The following is a 19497-nucleotide window of genomic DNA, read 5'->3' on the forward strand; positions in this document are numbered from 1 at the left end:
ACAGCAGCAGCAGGAGCAAGCCCGGGTTGCGCCTGCATTGCGGCTGCAGGAGCAGCAGCAGCAACAGCAGCAGCTGCAGGAGAAGAGACCGGGCCTCCGAGGACGCTGGGTGCCCGGTACTTTTGGGTTAGTATTATCCTGCTCTATTCCCTTGTGCCAGGTGCTCTACTTTTTGCTGAAGGCTTCTCCACTTTGTTGCCAGGGGTCGTCGCCCCAACAGTTCTTCCACCATTGCCGGTTCGTCGGCTGGTACCCAGGCATCCGCGGCCTCGGCGTCGACGGCAACGGCGACGGCGGGTGTGGGACCCTCAGGTACAGTGACCTATGCCAGCTCGGTGGTGCGCGACGTGATGCTGACAGGCGCGTTATTTCCAGACTCAGCAGCACATAATGCTGCGGCGGCGGAGGCACCTGCGGCAGAGGCAGCAGACACAGCGGCGGTGGGGGCGCCGGTGTTGGGTGCAGCCGCGCCCGACGCAGTGACGGCGGAGGCGCCGGTGTTGGGTGCTGCCGTACCCGACGCAGCGATGGCTGAGGCACAGGCGCTGGGGGCATCCGCACCCAACGCCGCGGCGGCCGAGATGCCGGCTCTGGGCGCAGCCGCACCCGACGCCGCGACGGCAGAGGCGCCGGTGCTGGGCGCAGCCGCATCTGACGCATCGGCGGTGGAGGCGCCGGTGCTGGGCCCAGCCGCATCTGACGCGGCGGCAGCGGAGGCGGCGGAGACAAGTGCTGCAGTAGAAGCCCCCACCTCCAGCTCCGGTCCTGTTGCAGAGGAGGAGTTGGAGGTGGTCTTTGGCAGGCGGCTCCTGCAGCTCCAACTCCCGGAGGAGGATGTGACTCCCCTCCCCCAGGTGATGTTTCAGGTCCGGCGGTTGATCGAAGAGGCAACCTCCTCCGCCGAGACGGCCATCCGGCGAGAGTGGTCTGCTCTGGAGAGCGAGCGCTAGCGCCTCTCCGACTGGCACACCCGCCTGGAAGCGCACACGAAGGCTGAAGCCTCCCGCGCTACAGAAACTCGGTCGAAGCTCAAGGCGGACCAAGAGGCCTACCGAGCCATCCTTAAGAAGGTGTTTGATCGGGAGTTCGCAGTGTCGAACCGAGAGAAATCCCTGGCGCAGCGGGAGCAGGATTTCACCCTGGAGGTTGTTGGCTTCGCGGCTCAGCGGTCCGACCTCGAGACTCGTCTCGCGGCTTAGCAGTCCGAGCTGGAGACTCACAGCCAGGACCTCGAGGTCCGGAGGCAGGAGCTCGACGTCTTCTCTGCGACTCTGTAGGGATGGCGCGAGCAACTGCAGGAGAGAGCCAGCCAGCTGACTGCCGACGAGGCGGTTTTGGAGGAGGGCCGGAAATCCCTCGCCAAGCGGGAGGCCCATGCCACCGGCATAGACAAGGAACTTGGGCGCCAGCGAGACTCGCTCAAGAAGTTGAAGGAGCGGGCGGAGCAGAGGGAGGCCGAGCTCGAGGAGAGGTCCCACGAGCTCGAGGAAAGGTCCCGCGAGGTGGAGGTGGCCAAGGCGGCTCTGGACACCCGAGTGCGAGAGGCGGTCCAGGAGGCGGTCCGGAAGCACCAGGAGGACCAGCGCGCGGGAGCCCAGCGGATCACTAACTGGGCGGCCGAAGCGAGCCTCGCACTGGTGCCATTTGGAATGAGCCCAATCCAGGTGGCGGAGCCGCCAGCTTCGATAGCTGACGCCCTCCCAGTGCTGAGTTCTGCTTCGGATAGGCTCCATCGTCTAGAGCCAGTCCTTGCTGGTCAGCTTGAAGCCGAGGGTCGCGAGCTGATCCGGATGGTGGCGGAGCACATCCTGACCTGCCTCCGGAGCCATGACCCAGCCATGTCGCTGGCGCCTGTGGTCAATGGCCCTGTAGCGCAGACGGAGGCCGCCGCTCGGGACAGCGTGCGAGAGGTCGTCGACTTCGTCGCAGCCTACTTCAAACGGGAACCTGCAGACCCTTGAGCTGGGCATTGTATCTTTTTCCTTTTGCACTATGTAACAAACACTGTATTAGTTGAAATTTTTGAAGTAGAAGAAACTTCAACTTAGTTGTTTGTCAGTTGTTGATTTGCGGTATGCAGCACCCCGGCGCCCTGGCCCCCTGGCGGATAGGTTCAGTTGCTTGGACCTGTCTGCCACCTGAGCCGTAGAAGATACTCCGGACCTCCTTGGGCATAGGGCTGCATAGTTTGTAAGACGAGCAAGCGCCTTGTTCCCTGTGTAGCATACAGAACTACAGGGAAAAGAATCAAATTCACTTATACAGTAGCAATGATACTGCAACTAAGCTGTTTGACGCATGCAGAATCCATTCATCTCCCACGAGAGTGAGAGAGTTCGCGAGAGCTTGTGTGTTTGGAGGCTTGTCACGCGCAGCGAGCGCCTCCCTTTTATATCTCAAGGGAGGCGCGTACATGGCTGTTGGGTCCCCGACAAGTGGGCCCAATGATGTAGTATAAAATAACGTACTGTTCATACATCATGGCGTCGCAGGCAACGGGGATCTCTCTCCTGGAATCCCTTGCCTGCTCCTAGAGTCCCTCGTTCATCATGTCCAGGCGCTGTCTTGTCGGGACGATGCCAGACGTAACTAGTGGCGTCGCCTGCCACGTAGCTGAACGGGCTGTGTAGCTTGCAGCGTAGGCGGCATGATGAAAAAGTGCCGTGCCGTCGTATCCATTTAATGCTGCAGACGGGCTCTGCGCGGGTGCGGCACAGGCGGCTGCACTGTGCACCTTGGTAATACGCGGTGCACAGTGAGGCCTGACAAAGGCTGTCCCGCATGCCGCGGCGATAGAGCACGCCTCAACCACCCACATTAAATGCGGTGGGTGGGCGAGTCTCCTAGCGGAGGACTCGCACACGAGCCCGCGCCCGTGCCTCCGGGACACGTGGCGGCTCTGGACCACCACGCGGTAAGGGGGGTCCGGATGGACGCAGGAGGTCTCGGACCCCTATGGGGGGTCCGAGGCCTCGGCTGTCAGCTCGGAGCTTCCCTTCCTTAGAGACACGTGGCGTCTCCGGACCCATCCCCAGGCAGGGAACGGGTCCGGGGCCGTTGGCCTGGTGAGGAAAGAGCCTGACTTGTGGGGCCTGGCTACTCCGTCCTTTGCGCGCAGTTACGGATAACTACGTGGGTCCTGCCTTGCTGCAGTAAGAGTGGATATCCCTGCTATAGGGTACCGACAACAGCACACAGTGGACGTAATGTATTACGCTCCGGCGGCCCGAACCACTCTAAATCCTCGTGTGTTCTTGCGTTCTTGCCCCCAAGCTAGATCGGCCTAATCGCTTAGCACAATCCCGAGTACACCCCCTCTGGAATTAGGCGGGTGCGTTCCGCCACCCGGCTGTGGGTACCCTAAAAAGACCACAACATTTGGCGTCGTCCGTGGGGATGCGCACAAGCGTCGGTCGGATCCTTGCTCACCTACTGCTTCTGAGGTTGAGCTCATCCTCTGCAACGACGACGAGAAGATGAAGAAAGGCATGGCGTCTCGTACGCCGCATGCCCTGACACCGAGGCAGCAGTGTCCTTGGTGCGGTGGCGCACGGCAGTAGCGCCTGCTGTGCGTCGCCACAGCGACACCTCAGAGCCGGCACGGAACCGCACGAGGGCGACGCCTACTTTTTGTCACCCTGCGACACCTTGGTGTCGGCTCAAGGTTTTCTCTCAAGCAACCGCCGGGGGTCTCCTGCGGCGGCGCGGCGTCGGCTCAAGGTTTCCTCTCAAGATGGAGCCTGGAGCCGGAAGGATGTCAGTCGCCTTCTCCCTCGCCTTGCTCAAGCCCCCCTTGGAGCTGCTGCAGACAGGCGTTAGCCTCCACCGCAAGACGAGGGGGGCCTGTGCCAGCACTAAGGCGGGGCCGGCGAACGACCACCCTTCTCCGTGCTCCGTGCTCGTCCAAATGAGCACCCGTCCTTCCGCGAAGCCTAGGGGGTCAAGCTGGCTTCAGCTCACCTTGAGCGGCCATCGGGCTGGCTTCCGTCGGCAGCTGGTGACGATAGGGCCACTCTCATTCAAAGCCAAAGAATTTGTTCCCATGCTATCTAAGCGTGGGACCATTCTTGAGCTGGGAAGAGCCCTGCAAGCTCCCGAGGTGATGCTGGATGATGCTGTACAAGCACATCCAGGACGCCTTCGCCTTCGACGGCCGAGAAGAACCCCCGAGGTGGCAGTCCTACTCCGGCTGGGAAGTGCATGCCTTACGGGGCGACGACTGTAGGTTACCTCTAGATAGGATTGAGTGTGTTTCTTCTTTGAAATGATGTGGTGCCTACGTGTGGTCCAGAGCGATAAAGGTCCGCCCTTGTAAACCCGACCTCTGGCTTCATCGCACAAACAGGCTACACCAGCAAGTGGTCCAGAGCGGTAGAGGTCCGCCCTCGTAATCCCGACCTCTGATGTACACCACTATCAAGTAATGAAGGAGATTTGCTTTCTCAGTCCTATCTTTACATTAACCTGATAGCACTTGTCCGTTCAACTTGCATGTTTCTTTCTAACGATCCAAGTTGAGTTACTAGCTTGTGGTCAGGTGGGGACACCCCTTCTAGCTGGAAGGCAGTCCGGACCCCTATGGACCTGCTCAGGAGAAGAGGTGCTCGTATCCTGGGGTAGAGAAGCTCCGCGTATCTTAGCCTGGTAATGTACCCTAAGCCTACGTACTTCACTGCCCTGTACGAGTCCCCTAGTATCCGAGACTGCTGTCCCTAGAGGTCCCGGGCTCCTTTCTAGTATAAGGCCTGGTTTCCTACACCTTGCTGCAAGGTCCGGTGGCGTAATTCATGGGATCGTCAGCAACAGTTCAAGTCCACTCCGGTGGCCCGCTCCGGCGGAGACCGCTCGCCACGGTCGACTCAAGTCCACTCCGGTGGCCCGCTCCGGCGGAGACCGCTCGCCACGGTCGACTCAAGTCCACTCCGGTGGCCCGCTACGGCGGAGACTGCTCGCCACGGTCGCCAGGAGCCAGGTCCGGGGAAGTGATTCTCGCTCCCTGAGCGGTCCGAGGTCCGTGTAGCCGCTTGGCTTGGTTCCGTATCCCAAGCCTACACCTTCGCCGCCCTATGGAGAGCGCTCTAGTACCTGAACCTGGCAACATATGATCCGGCCTCCAAGGGGTCCGGAGCACCCGCTCTCGACAAGAGCACGCCGACACAACCAAGTTGTGTGGAAACACATCATGATGGTGGCCCCACCCGCGGGTTCGTACCTCTCCCGAGGTGGGCCCGGGGGCCACTGTCGGTACCCCAGGACTGGGGTACCCCCTCTTGCTGTGTCTAGGCAAGGGTCTTCTAGTTATCCTTAACTACGCCCTGACGGCCGAGCAGTCGGACCCCTGTGGTCCGGAGCCCTACTCTCCCGGCAAATGGCCCCGGACCCGCTCCCCGCTCGGGGAGGGTCCGGTGACGCCACGTGTCCAGGAAGGAGGTAGCCCTCAGCCAAAACAGCTGGGGCCCCGGACCCCCGCCGGGTCCGGGGCCCCAGCTGTTTACTATCCGGACCCCTTAGCGGGTGGAACCAACACCCCGCCTGGGCTGGTCCGGAGCCACCACGTGTCCGCAGGTGCGGGCACGCACGCGGTACCGCTTGGCTTCCACTGGAAGACTCGCCTACCTACCGCATTTCAAGCGGTAGACGGAAGTGCGCCCTGCCACAGCAGAGCCCGAGGCGGCTTTTGCCAGGTTACACTGTTGGTCGCGTGTTACCAAGGCGCACAGTAAAGCCGCTGGCACCGTCCACGCCGCGTATGTCAGACTACTATGCCAGTTGGACACGACGGCTCGGCTTCGCCCATTATGACGCCTACACGGTAGACCCAGCAGTCTACGCCGCAACCTACACCGCCTCAACAGGCGCCTCGCCGATAGGACAGATGAAGCCTCCCTCAGAGAGAGAGAGAGTCTACAGGGTGATAAGCGTATCCGACGAAGAGATCCTCAACCACTGTAGCGCTTTGATGTCTATTTTATGGTATACTATACAACCTCGTTGGGCCCACGTGTCGGGGTCCAACGCCTGTGTACGCGCCTCCCTTGCGCTATAAGAGGGAGACGCCCGTTAGAGAAGGACTCAAGTCTGGGAAAGCAGAGGCTTGACTCATCCTGAAACACAAGAGCTATACAGCACACAGTGGACGTAGGGTATTACGCTCCGGCGGCCCGAACCACTCTAAATCCTCGTGTGTTCTTGCGTTCTTGCCCCCAAGCTAGATCGGCCTAATCGCTTAGCGCAATCCCGAGTACACCCCCTCCGGGATTAGGCGGGTGCGTTCCGCCACCCGGCTGTGGGTACCCTAAAAAGCCCACAACAAAGATGATAGGCTGTGTCCAAACAAATGGGGTCATGGATGGATCGAGCCAAATTCCTGCTAAGTGGGGTCGCGGATTGAGGACTGAGCAGTGTGCCAGCAAAAATGGTGCGTGGGTACAACGAAATCCTATTAGGATTTGTAGACTAAATTTTAGGCCTAAAGTTTAGCCCATTGGTGATCCAAACAAGTGGTTTGGATAAAGTTTAGTTTCATTCTAACTATAGTTTAGTCCATTAATCCATAGAACCCACCTAATTTGGTCTAAAGTTTAGTTTCACCTACTTAAATGTGTCAAATAGTTTTCCACTTAAAATTTAGTTTATGGATCATAATACCTAATATTTAGCCACCTAAAGTTTAGTCCAGACTCAATTTCAGTTCTAAAAGATCGAAACGGGCCATAGTGTCAAGGTGGCAACAACAGTTAACGATTGTCTTTAATATCTTCTCTTTAATCACAACAGACAAAATGCAGTTTACTGAAACTATGAGATTATTTTCCATAAGAAAATATCTGTCTCAATTTTTTTATGACAAGTGTGACACGTCAGATGGCGTAACCCCTCATGCTGGCTCTAGTGCTGCTTCAGGTCGAGTGGCATGCCCATGCTGGGGTCAGACGATCCGTTTCCTTTGGATTCCTGAAGACCTGAACGCGGCTTCAATTTTATCTAGTGCGGGCGAATGGACAATGTGGTTAATGCCTGCATGTGGGCCCCACCGGCAGCCAATGATGGGTAGTATTGGTCATTGGTGAGTTTCGTGCTGCTGCGGTGCAGAGCTGCATTGACCGGATGCTTGTGCAGCATTGACCGCTGCGATCCCGAGACCAAACAAACCCAAGGCAGAATGTACTTGGGGACACCATGATTTTTGTGTGCAATGCATGGGCGGAGAAGCTGCTGATGTCAGCTCTATGTCACAACATTGTCAAACTCCACACATTAACAGTTCAAAATAGTGATTACTTACTTACTGATTTCGCAAAAAAAAAATCATGGATGTCATCTGATATCAGTGAATACATGTAGCTCCGCCCCTGGTGGTGCAATGTGCTCCCTGTTTTTTTTCGCGACCGTGCCTGAGCCAGGGTTTTTAATTCCGGTATGAAAAAAAAACGGTCATCACCGATAAAGTCGAAATATCGGGATTTTTTATTTTTTATGTTTACTTTTTAAATTTATTTTTTAGTGAAACAAATATTCAAAAAATCAATTTCGGCCGGTAAAAAAAATATCGGACCCCGCCGATAAAACCGAAATATCGGGTATACCGCGAAATTTCGAGCGATATTGTGAACCCTGGCCTGAGCACATTTTTCATTAAGAAGAAAGCAATTATAGACACAAACTTGCTGCCGCCAAACATGACTTGGCCAACACAAGAACACAAAATGACTAAAGATAAAGAAACACTGAAGAAAAAGTACAGACAAACACACAAACAGTCGTAGCCACTAACACAACAGATGGACAGCAGAAGAAGCACGGAGGGGGATGACTCTCCAAACAAGCCACCCAAACAAAAGCCATCCAAAGAGCAGGATCTGCACAAAAAATTATCGCCAAAGATGCCTAGGGAGAGCAAGCACGACCCCATGAGACGGTGGCGAAGCATCCACTGAGTAGCACGACCACGGCGGCAAAGCATCCGCCAGAGTAGAGTAATAGCGGCAAAGCATCCGCCAAACTCAAAGTAACCACAGGTGGCAAAGCATCCACCAAACAACACGGTGGCAAAGCATCCACCAGACAACACGATCACGGAGGCAAAGCATCCGCCACGGCCAACGATCCACCACAGCCTAGACTTCCAAGACGACAGTGTGTAAAATGAAGCAAGGCAGGTACCCAGGATGAACCACCGATTAGGCGACCAGCCATGGGGGCACAGAGGGGGAAGGAGCGAACGAATAATGCCTCCAACGAGGAAAACGGCGCCCGAAGGCGTCACCATCATCGGCCTGCAGACAGGCAAAGGCTTTCGCCTTAGCTCCAACCCAGAGCACCCGCCCCAGTGACGACGACCCACCACAAGCAACGCCGAAACGACGAAAATGGTACCGCGTCAGCGAGGCGGAAGGACGACGACTCCCAAGACAACACAACAACGCCTCCAGCGAGGGGAACAATGCCCGCAAGCACCGTCATTGTTGACCCAACACAGTACTGGGTAGAGCTTTCGCCCGAAGGTCTTGGGAACGAGGCGATGGCCGCCCACCATGAGCCGGCAGTGGCAATGGACGGCGCCCCAACCGGCAGAGGCACCCACGACCCCCCAACATGTGGCCGCGGGGCGGTGCCCCCTGGGCCAACGCGGCCACCAGCGGCGGCCAGTGCAGGAGCCCCGGGCCCGGAGGCCACAGCGCCATGCCGGAAGGACAGACGGAGCCGGTGGACGAAGGCGCCCGCGACGCGGCCACAACCCGCGCACGGCAAGCCGGCAAAACCTCCCCGTCGCCGGTGCCGACGTGGAGGGCGAGACCGCTGCGGCAATGGCTGGATCCGGCCCCCGTTGGCCGGCGGCGGCGAGGGGCGGGGCGGGACGACGACCATGGTTTGGAGGCTGTGGAAGGAGAAAGAGGGGGAGAGAGAGGGTAGGAGGAGGCAAGCGGATCCGACTTCGGGTCAGCCGCCGGCCGCCGTCGCCGCCCGGCCGGACACCGGCGGCGGCAGCAGCCACCGGAGGCAGCAAGGCTGTGGCAGTCCCGCCTAAATTAATCCGGCTTAAGTGCGCTAACTATCACCGAAACGGTAACTAGGGTTAACACGCACTTAAAACGGAGTAATCCGGCAGTGCTGTCGGGTAAAATCCCGATTAAACCACTTAAAACAGGATCAACAAAGCAGTCCAGAGAATGCAACATTCCACAAATTTTACAGCACATAGTATGAAATTGAAATAATATTACAAACCAAGTTTGAGTTTATAAAAGTACAACAGAGTTTAAGTGCAGCAGAAAAATACACGATAGTCTAGCGACGATAGAAGACGTCATGATGAAGCCCGTACATGACATCAATCACATCCTCAGATGTACCACCTGAAAAACAAAGCCACAAGCAAGGCTGAGTATACTAATACTCAGCAAGACTTACCCGACTAAGAGTATACTTAGCCCATTATCTAGACATGCATGGCCTTTGGCTTGATGGGTTTGTTTTGCCGAAAAGCAGTAAAGAGTAGATCCTTAATGGCAGGTTTTAGCCTTCAGGTTCTAGTTCAATTAACCATTCTAGGTGAGCATCTATCCAATAGCATACATGGTGGAAAACAATTATCTTTCATCATCCAACCAACCATATTCATCAGCATCATCATCTTTCACTTCTTACTCTATGTGGCAAAAGGGTTAAGCAGTCTCATTGTCCGTGAGCGGCGGAACGATTCGAATCGATTTTGTTAACCTGGCCAGGCAGACCTAAACACACGTCATGTGGTTACTCCCAGAGTCACACGTGCAACTTTTCCCTTCAATTCCCGCTTCACGGAACAGGCCCACCGCCCTCGACTACAGAGCCCGGCTCTGCACCCGTCATCCCAGATGAGACCAAAGTCAAGACAGTGGGGAGGTATGTTCCGGCCGCGGTTCAATCCAGTACTTAAGCTTACCGATTACCATATTCTCGGCATGTGATTAGTACGTTCAAACGCTTAACCACCACTACCACACACTGCGGCCTTAGCATTTTCTTCACTAAACAGACGGGGTCTCATCCAGAAACATATTACCCTGACCCCGCCCATAGACCTTATATTCTGCAGTATGTAGTAGAGAACCTATCATCTCGCGAGCGGCAGGAAACCACTCGACTTTTACCGGTCCTAAATAGCAGGGCATCTACTCGCACTTAACTTCTAGTAACCAGTACCTGGGTACCTAGGATCATGCATCTAAGGTTCCAGTCAACTCCTATAAACGTAAATGCACAGATACATAATAGTAACATAATTTGAACAACATTTAAAATACTGGGATTGATGCACCGGGGCTTGCCTGGGATTAACACTAGGTCAGTGTTAGTTAAAGGATAGTTGCTCGGCGGGCATCTTCCTTCGGTCGTGTACATCGGAATCCATCCGTCCATCTTCTAGACGTGTCCACCATTCACCGTCTTCTGGCTCGACTCCAACGTCACAACCTTCACGTGGTTCATCTATCGTACCTAAATGAAATGCAACAATGCATATGTATGAATGCAAAGTTCCGAGTTGCTCAACAATGTAGATGTTATTATTTTTCCTTCACGATAAAGTTGTAGTCCACATAAAACTTAAGTCAAGAAAACACTTATTTCATTTCCTACTTACTGGGCAGTCATTTATAGAGTAGTAATTTGATGCAATTTAGTTCATAAAAACGTGGGGTGGCTTCCCAGAATCTGACTAAGTCATATAACGCAAGTGTTTCAACATACACTAATTAAACAGAGATAAAAGGTACAGGTCAAAACATGCAAGTAAAGATAAGGAATTCTTCACTAAGTGTTGGCGATCTCATGATGAGCCTACTGTATATTTTTCAGATTTAAACAAGCGCTATAAAAGGCATCCAAAGTAAATCAAGTTATAGTAACATAGACCAAGTTCAATTTATTCAGACCAAACTACTAAGTTTCAGTGGCTAAAATTTTACAGGAATGTTCATGTACTGAAAATCAAGCTCTAATAAAAACATGAGATTTTTCTAATAAAAGAAACTAGGGCTTTTGATTTACAAAGTTTATTCATGAATAAATCAAAAGGACAAGTTATAACTTACTAAAAAAATCCCAAACTTTTTTTTCTAGCATCTAAAAACAAATATAAGACTTCTGTAAAAATTTCAACTCAAGAAAACTAATAAAGAACCATGTGGATTTAATTCTATTTAACACAGGCATAAACCAAGATTTAATGAAACCTATAGCTAGAGTTGTAAAAATGTTCTCAAATTTTTACAGTAAGCTATTCATCTAAGTTGTAGAACACTGTCCAAAAACTAGACTTAGTTAATGGGTAGAACTTGAGATACATACAAATGTGGATTAAACTAATATTTAATCTAGAGATAAAACTGTTGGTCAAATGCAAAAGTGGATGTAACAAAAGTTGTAGGTCTTGTTGCAAGGATTCCAAAACATTTTAGTTTGCATTTTTCTGATTTTTCTACGATTTTATACGGAATTTACAAGTTTGCTGTTTTTGAAAACAAAAGAAAAAGGAAATGAACTCTTGCATTTAGGCCCCTGGAAGTTTGTTTCTTCTAACCGTAGGTCCCTGGATGGACCAGGAATAGAGGAACGACGGCGGTCCGTTTCCCGGCGAGGAGAGGCACCGGAGGTGGGGGCTAGGTTGGGGGAAATGGAGAGGAGGTCGAGCCGCACCTGTAGATGGTCTCGGTGGAGGCTGAGGTGGCCCGTAGCGGGCTGTCCGCGGGCGATGGCAGCTGCGGCACTCCGGCGAGTGGGAGGCGGCTTGGCTGGGCTTGGGAGCTCCGTTGGGGCGAGGTGAAACCGTTCTCGAGGTCTATTGGAGCTGGGGAAGGCCGGAGGTGGGAGCTCAGCGGGGAGGCCGTGGGCGGCGGCAACCATGGCAGCCAGCGGCTGTTCTGGGCGGGCCTGCGCAGCAGGAAACGGCCTGGGAGCTTTAGCACGGCGAAGTGAAGGTAGAGGTGGGATCAAATCGGGTCGGGGTAGGGTGGAGAGGGTACTCCGCGGAGCTCAGGCAGGACCGGCGATCATGGCGGGCGGCGACACCGCTCCAGAGCAGGGGAGAGCTCGAGCTCTGGCTCTAGCGCGAGGAGAGGAAGAGGCGAACTCGGATTTGGCGTCATGAATCGAGGAGGACAGCTGGAGCGGCGGCGAGGGCAGTGGCGCGGCGACGCGTGGCTCGGACGTCGAGAGCAGTGTCGGCGAGACGACGACGTTCGACGGCGTGTCGCGCGTGGGAGGTGCCAGGGAGGCTGGTTTCGTCGAAACCAGGGGCGCGGAGGACAGGTTTGGCCGGGGGCGCGACGCGTGGGATGGCCAGTGGCCGCGCCGGCGGCGAGACGGCGATGAACGGCGTGAGCCGAGTAGAAGATGAAGGTGAGGGCAAAACTGTAATTAGCTCGAATTTCCAAAGTCCAGTTTGTAAAACCAGTTTTTCTCCTTCTTCATGGCCTCAAACGAAAAACTTTTGAATACCAAAGTTGTTCAAAATTTCGAGATCTACAACTTTCGTTTTAGGAAAAAGTTCATTTGAGGCTTCGTTTGAAAAATAAAATTTGAAACTTGAGTGCATTTGAAAATGTACTATATACTTCGGAATTTAAAATTTTCTCCCATTGTTGTGTGATAACTCGAAAAAAAACTTTGAACACAAAAGTTGTTCGCCATTAAAAACTCTACAACTTTGGTTTTGGCCAAAAATTCATTTGAGCTATATTTTAGAAATTATTTTCAAAGCATATTTGTTTAAAATTTGAAAGATTGTTTAAAACATCGAATACTATGGTTCATTTGACCTGTCATTTTATGTGCAAAATTTTATATACACATAAACACACAAACATACACATGCAACATTTCAAAGTCTGCTATTTAATGATGCATGATTTGCTACTAATGACCCTAAATTGGCTATTTAAAATCATGGGCCGTCACAAAGGCGGGGACTGAAAGCGGCGGCGCGGTGTCGCCCCCCTAGTCGCCAGGGAGGGGCGACGCGGGGGTGGGGGGTTCGACGCCCCCGAATGTGCTCCCTGTTAAACGCCAGTGTAGTAGCATAGGCACGTCCTCAAGTGTTTGCTCATCTCAAGTGCTTACTTTTTCTGGTTGGAAACCTCATGTGCTAGACCCAACGTTTACATGCACAAATGTATCAGCATGCGCACTGCCGATGTTTTCTCATCACCTTCTTTTGTAAGGTTTCACGTAACTTGTTCGGTGCATATAACTCAATAACATACGATAGAGAGTTTTTTTTTCCAATCCAGTTGGTCTACTTAGCTCGTGCGAAATAGGAAATCAAGGAAATAAACAAAATAGTTTGCTTAAGAAGATCCTAGGGAGTACTCTCAAGTTAGCAAAATACATGTCCATGTCCACCTTGGTTGTTACTCCCTCCGTTCTTTTTTATATGACACAGTTGATTTTTTTTTCCAACTTTGACCAATATTATTTAATTAATCAGTTAGTTAAATAAAATGAAATGAGTACCTTTACGTCTATTATCAAGAGTCTCTTGAATCTAACTTGAAGATTTGGCTATTTGCATAAATATTTGTAGAAAAGACGAATAGCCAAATGAAAAAAAAGTCAATGGTGTCATATATTTAAGAACGGATGGAGTATATATCTTTCTGAAAGTGCCAAACTTTTTTTTTTGAGCAAACATACCTATATTCCAAGTTAAGAATACCGTACAAAGATCGGTACGAATACAGATACGTAGAGAAAGTAAAAGGGTTTTCGTCGAGGCAAAGCTCCCGAGGCCACCACCCCGGACCAGCAAGGCTAGTACAATCAGCCTCGAGATTCGTGCAGCTGGGGGACGTAACACATGCCCACGTGGCCGCGTTCCCCGTGCGTGCGGGCCCGGTCCGGTTAAACACGAGGGCCCACATGTCATCCCCTGCACAGGCTCGACCGCCGTCCACCGCTGCGCATGAGGTGCCCGAGCGAATCCAATGCTCCGGGCGCCCGCTCACGTGGGCCCCCCCGCAGACAGCGGCGGCCAGTGGCTGGGCACGCACGCGAACTTGCAGCAGCGGCGAAGGGATAAATCTTGGCAAGCTTAACCCAATGACATGCGGGTCCGGAAAGTTATCGGGCCCGCTAGTCAGTGGGTAAGAAGCGATTCGGGTGGCGGTAGCGAGTGCACGGGCGCGCGGGGGGGGGGGGGGGGGGGGGGGCAGAGGTCGGACCGAGACGTGTCGCTGGGCGCCGCAGCGGACAGCGCAGGCGGGGCCCGCCGCCCGCGCACCACCACCTAGACATGCAGAATTGCTACGGGCACACGCTCGTTGCCACAAACTGGTAGAGTACTCGTATTTTATAATTTTACTTCTCACAAAGAAACAAAAGATGGTCGTAATTCTGGATAGAAGAATGAATTTCGCTTGAATTCATCTTCTTCGGGATAGAATTTGACACGATACGGTCCTCTCTATCAGGATTTCTTATCGATTGAATTAGGTCTCTTACTCATATTTAAAATTATGAGCACCGTCCGTGGTCCCCTTAATCTGTCATATAATCTTAAAAATACGGAAGAAGCACTTGCAATTGCAATTTCTGTTTCATTCTAGGCAACCTGAAAGCCTTATTCCCATGGACTAGCTAATATCACCCCCTCAAAAAAAAAGAAAAAAACTAATATTAGGTTACTTTTTTGTATTTTGGTAAAGTGAAAAGAATCAATATTAATGTGTTACAAATCATTCACTTACAAATTACAATATATACTGTTCAAAATATTTTTTTCGTAAATAATTTAACTTAACAACAAAGGTTTTGAACGACACTAATTTCGTGGTACCTGTGCAGCTTGTGCTTCAGCTGTTTTTTTTTCCTGGATTTTGAAGATAGAAGTGGCACTGTGGCAGATCACATTTGCCACTTGACGACAGACTGATGCATAGTTCCATGTCATCTTGTTCCACATGGCTCCATGCTGGCCTGTCACCAAACTATTTGGGCACCGTCTCGTCACCCTGTCGTCAAGCCGTGCCACTTGTTGCATCCCACGTGGCACTCCAATCTCAAGTTAACCAAACACCGGTAAATCATGTGTTTTCTTCAAAAAGAACATTCTCTGTTGTAAGAAAAAAATGCAAAACAGTTATATATGGGTACTGTTTACACTTCACAGTAAAAAAATTCAAAACGCTGCACGGCCGCTGTTCGATGGTTGGACCTGGACCCACACGTCAGCGTCGCGGTTGTCACTCGTCGGCATCCACACGCCGTGCGCCTAAATAATTCGCGGATCATGGAGCACGGGGAGGGGCAGTTTCGTCCAATGATAACAAAGTTAAGCTCGGAAACGGCAAAAGCCATGGCGAGCGCAGGCTGCAGGCAGGCCGACCAGTCTCCTCCTCCGCCCGCTTCCCACCGAGCTCGCACTGCACACTCCCCCACGGCCCCTCCCCTCCCCTGCAACAGCAGCAGCAGCCTTGCGAGCTCACGGGAGGCGGGCCCAGGCCCCAGCTCCCTGCATTCTCCCCGTATTCGCGGATCGGCCCTCGCCCCCGGAGAGGCCTGTGGGCTTTTCTGTGAGTGAGAAGGGCGTTCTTGAATTTTTTCGAGAGACGGGAGGGGGCGAGAGGAAAAAGGAGAGCAGGAGACGTTGCTGTCTTTGCTGAGCGTGGCTGAGCTGAGCGCCTGAGCGGTGGGAGGGAGAGGAAGTGTTCAGTGCTGCGGCTGCGAGTGGGGGAGCGCATGGCGAGGGCGCGCGGCGGCGGCCTCGCCGCGTGGGCGGTGGCCGTGGCGGCGGCATGGGTGCTGTGGGCGGCCGCGGTGGCGGGGGCCAGGTCGCCGGCGGGGAGGGTGCACCGGCACCTCAAGCGGCTCAACAAGCCGGCCGTGAAGAGCATCGAGGTAGGTGGCGGATACTCGTCCGTGAAGCTTGAAATGATTGCCCTTTCTTTTGAGCTCTGCGCTGATGAGTTTTGGAAGAAGTGGGTACAAACTGGGGTTCCTTTGCAGATAGATGGTCTGGTTTTTGCAGGTAGATAGTTTAGTTGGGGGATGTGTTCTTGGGGTTAATGCCTTCCATTTTGTGATTTCTCGGTTTGCTATTTTAGCTGCATTTCGTAGGATTAGAGGCAGTTTCAGGAAGAAGTTGCATTGCATCCTCATTATTCAGCAATGGAAAAGGCTACTTTTGTCTGATTCTTTTGGTTTTGGGCTGTCCTCGCTGGTAATTTTTCGCTGTCACTTTGGAGAATTATTTTTTTTCCAAAATGTTCTCGCCTTTTGGATGTGAATTATGCAAATTCAAGCGAACTAGGTGCAGAAAAAAGATAAATGGTTATTGCAGACAGGCTGGCTTTTGCAAAGTCATATTCTCTGATTGTTGAAAAGGGGCAAAACCTTGCTTTTCTCAGCATTTTGCTTACTGCTTCAGTTACAGAGTTTCTGAGCTGAAAGAATGTGCAGAGTTCAGCAATGTCAGCTTAAATTCTTAATATTGCATATTCGATCTTTCCTTCTACATCCCGCTCCTAAAAGTTGCAATCTTGAAGCTTTATTTTGAATGAAGTGGACATTTTGAAAAATCAAAAGAAGTTGACATGAGCATTTCTTTGGCTACAACAGTGTCTTTTCCATCTGACACTGATAGAAGTTTTATTCCTCAGAGCCCAGATGGAGACATCATCGACTGCGTGCATATCTCCCACCAACCAGCCTTCGACCATCCTCTCCTCAAGAACCACACAATACAGGTGAGTCAGTCAACCTCCCAAATCTTTTCAGGAATCAAAACAAACCTACAAATGGTTAATTTATGGACTCACCATTTTAACACTGCCAAAATCTATGTCATTGCAGTTTAGACCAGCCTACCACCCTGAAGGTCTATATGATGATGCCAAGAGCAGCATACGCTCCAACAATGCCGGTGAGAAGCCGATGCTCCAGATGTGGCATCGAAATGGCAGATGTCCGGAGGGCACGGTCCCAATCAGGAGAACCAAGAAGGATGACCTGCTCCGAGCCAGCTCCATGAGGCGGTATGGCAGGAAGCGTCATACTGTTCCGAACCCACTGTCTGTTGATCCTAACATGCTTAGTGAGGGTGGTCACCAAGTACGTCCACATTGTTTGTCTTGCTGAGATTGAAGAGCTTGGTTACATTGACATGTTGTGATAACTGAACTGTTGCCATTGTGGAATTCAGCACGCGATAGCGTATGTCGAAGGTGATAAGTACTATGGTGCAAAGGCTACCATAAATGTGTGGGAGCCCAAGATTCAGCAGGCTAACGAGTTTAGTCTGTCCCAGCTCTGGATCTTAGGGGGTTCATTTGGGGAGGATCTGAACAGCATAGAGGTTGGTTGGCAGGTACTGCAAAGAATCTGACAGTCTGACCTCATGAGTTCAGTTTGTTAATTCTTGAGTCAAGTAAATGCTGAAATATTTCATAGTTGCATGCAACCCAAAATGTGTGTCTTAACGTTTATCTGATGCTTGGTTTTGGTTCATTAGGTTAGCCCTGACCTCTATGGAGACAACAACACTAGGTTGTTCACATATTGGACTGTAAGTCTCACTAATTCAGTACCTCGTGCTTATATTATTAATTTGTTTCAGTACTTGATTGACAGACATTCTTGGGTTGACGCATGAACTCAATGACTGATCCATTGCTTTCTATTGTGTATTTTGCAGAGTGATGCATATCAGGCAACAGGGTGCTATAACATGTTGTGCTCAGGGTTCATTCAGATCAACAATGAGATCGCCATGGGGGCGAGCATCTTCCCCATCTCGAACTATGCGGGCTCCCAGTATGATATCAGCATCCTGATCTGGAAGGTGAGCATTGAGCAATTAAAGTAATCATTAGGCCTCACCACAACAGTGCCTTCATAATCAGCACAAGAACCAGTGCCAGAGAATCTCTGTCCGTTTGTTACAAAAATGCTCCTGACCATGCTCACACCAGCCTTTTGAAAATGATTTCCTCCAAACCACATGCCCTGCATAGTTAAGTACCTTTTAATTTATCATATCTGAAGATTCTGATTTTTGTGCCCTATGAGCAGGATCCAAAGGAAGGCAACTGGTGGATGCAGTTTGGCAAGGAGTATGTCTTAGGCTACTGGCCGTCCTTCCTCTTCTCCTATCTCGCGGACAGCGCATCGATGATTGAGTGGGGTGGTGAGGTGGTGAATTCAGAGCCGGATGGCACGCACACGTCGACGCAGATGGGCAGCGGGCACTTCCCTGAGGAAGGGTTTGGCAAGGCGAGCTACTTCAAGAACATTCAGGTGGTGGACAGCGGCAACCAGCTGAGCGCCCCAAAGGGGATGGGTACCTTCACCGAGCAGTCCAACTGCTACGACGTGCAGAACGGTAACAATGGTGACTGGGGCACCTATTTCTACTACGGTGGCCCTGGCAAGAATTCAAATTGCCCATGACTACTTTCTAGTGTGTAGTAGAAGTGCTGTCACCATGCAAAAATGTAACCAAGCATTCAAGTGTGCAATACAGCTTTGATCTGCATCTTATTCAGTCCTAGGTAGTGTGTAACATATGTATGTGCCCTAGAGCCTAGAGTTTTTTTTTTGCCCTTTTTTTCATTTTTTTTCATGTGCCATGTAAAGTTTCTGAAGAGAAGAAGCATGGCTTGAGGTGGTGGTGCTGGGCTGGTGAGTGACCTCTACGGTTTTTTTGCAACTCTGCTTTTTGGTCATCTTCCCCAAGTATTTTGAAAGTGTGCTATGCTTATTGGCTGATGGTAATGGTATTAAGCTCATTGCATCAAGACTACCCCTTTCTCTTCATAGATCACTCCTCCCTGGAAGTATATGAAAGCATTGCCCAAAGCCGGTTTGCACACTTCGGTGGTGCTGTCAATGTAGAAACTAGAAAGTAGAAACAGATCCTAGTGCTGGCAACGGCAGTGTTGCTGTCAATGTAGAAAAAGTAGAATCAGAACTAGTGGGCAAAAGTCATTTTTATCTCCCTGGACAATGGGCTAAGTTCACGTTTTCACTCTAGACTCGAAAACTGGACTCCTTGGACTTGTGATCAGGGTTCACCAAACTGTCGGTAACCGGTCCGGTTTGACCGGTTACCGGTCCGGACCGGTTCCGGTTTGGTCCGGTATGAAATCGGTCCAAATTCAAAATTTAAATTTGAATTAAAAAAATGAAAAATTCTCAAAAAATTCCTAAAAATACTTCGAGGTGCGACGAATCTAATGATGTCAAATTTTCTTCAAAATTCGTTCATTTAATATAGTTTGCGGGGATTTGAAGTTAAATAAAAAAAACGTGCATACAAAAGTATACAAATACAATGTAAAAGTAGTATAAAAAAGAGTTGAAGGGTTCATTTAGACTAAAATATGTTATACAAACATTTATTTAGTATACTTTGCGGGCATTTGAATTTAAACCAAAAAAGAAAAAAAATTGAATTTGACCGGTTACCAGTCAAACCGACCGGTTACCAGTCAAACCGGCCGGTAAGCCGGTCTAACCGGC

General features: G+C 51.3%; 1 protein-coding gene across 1 annotated transcript; it reads left to right on the forward strand.

Moving 5' to 3' along the window:
* Positions 1-15344: 15344 nt before the first annotated feature.
* Positions 15345-18701, forward strand: LOC120659665. Its single transcript, XM_039937878.1, has 7 exons — positions 15345-15876; positions 16638-16724; positions 16831-17088; positions 17180-17344; positions 17489-17542; positions 17672-17818; positions 18049-18701. Exons 1-7 carry the CDS (start codon positions 15718-15720, stop codon positions 18424-18426), a joined length of 1248 nt encoding a protein of 415 aa, XP_039793812.1. The 5' UTR covers positions 15345-15717; the 3' UTR covers positions 18427-18701.
* The last annotated feature ends 796 nt before the right edge of the window (positions 18702-19497 follow it).

This window comes from Panicum virgatum, chromosome 2N (genome assembly GCF_016808335.1).
Source record: "Panicum virgatum strain AP13 chromosome 2N, P.virgatum_v5, whole genome shotgun sequence".
Classification (NCBI taxonomy): Eukaryota; Viridiplantae; Streptophyta; class Magnoliopsida; order Poales; family Poaceae; genus Panicum; species Panicum virgatum.

What these genes read in the sequence shown, in the direction of transcription:
- LOC120659665 (XM_039937878.1), top strand. Translation starts at nt 15,718, where the DNA reads ATGGCGAGGGCGCGCGGCGGCGGCCTCGCCGCGTGGGCGGTGGCCGTG. An exon ending in TTAGTGAGGGTGGTCACCAA is followed by an intron (nt 17,089 to 17,179) that starts GTACGTCCACAT and finishes TGTGGAATTCAG; the next exon opens with CACGCGATAGCGTATGTCGA. An exon ending in TCAGCATCCTGATCTGGAAG is followed by an intron (nt 17,819 to 18,048) that starts GTGAGCATTGAG and finishes CCCTATGAGCAG; the next exon opens with GATCCAAAGGAAGGCAACTG.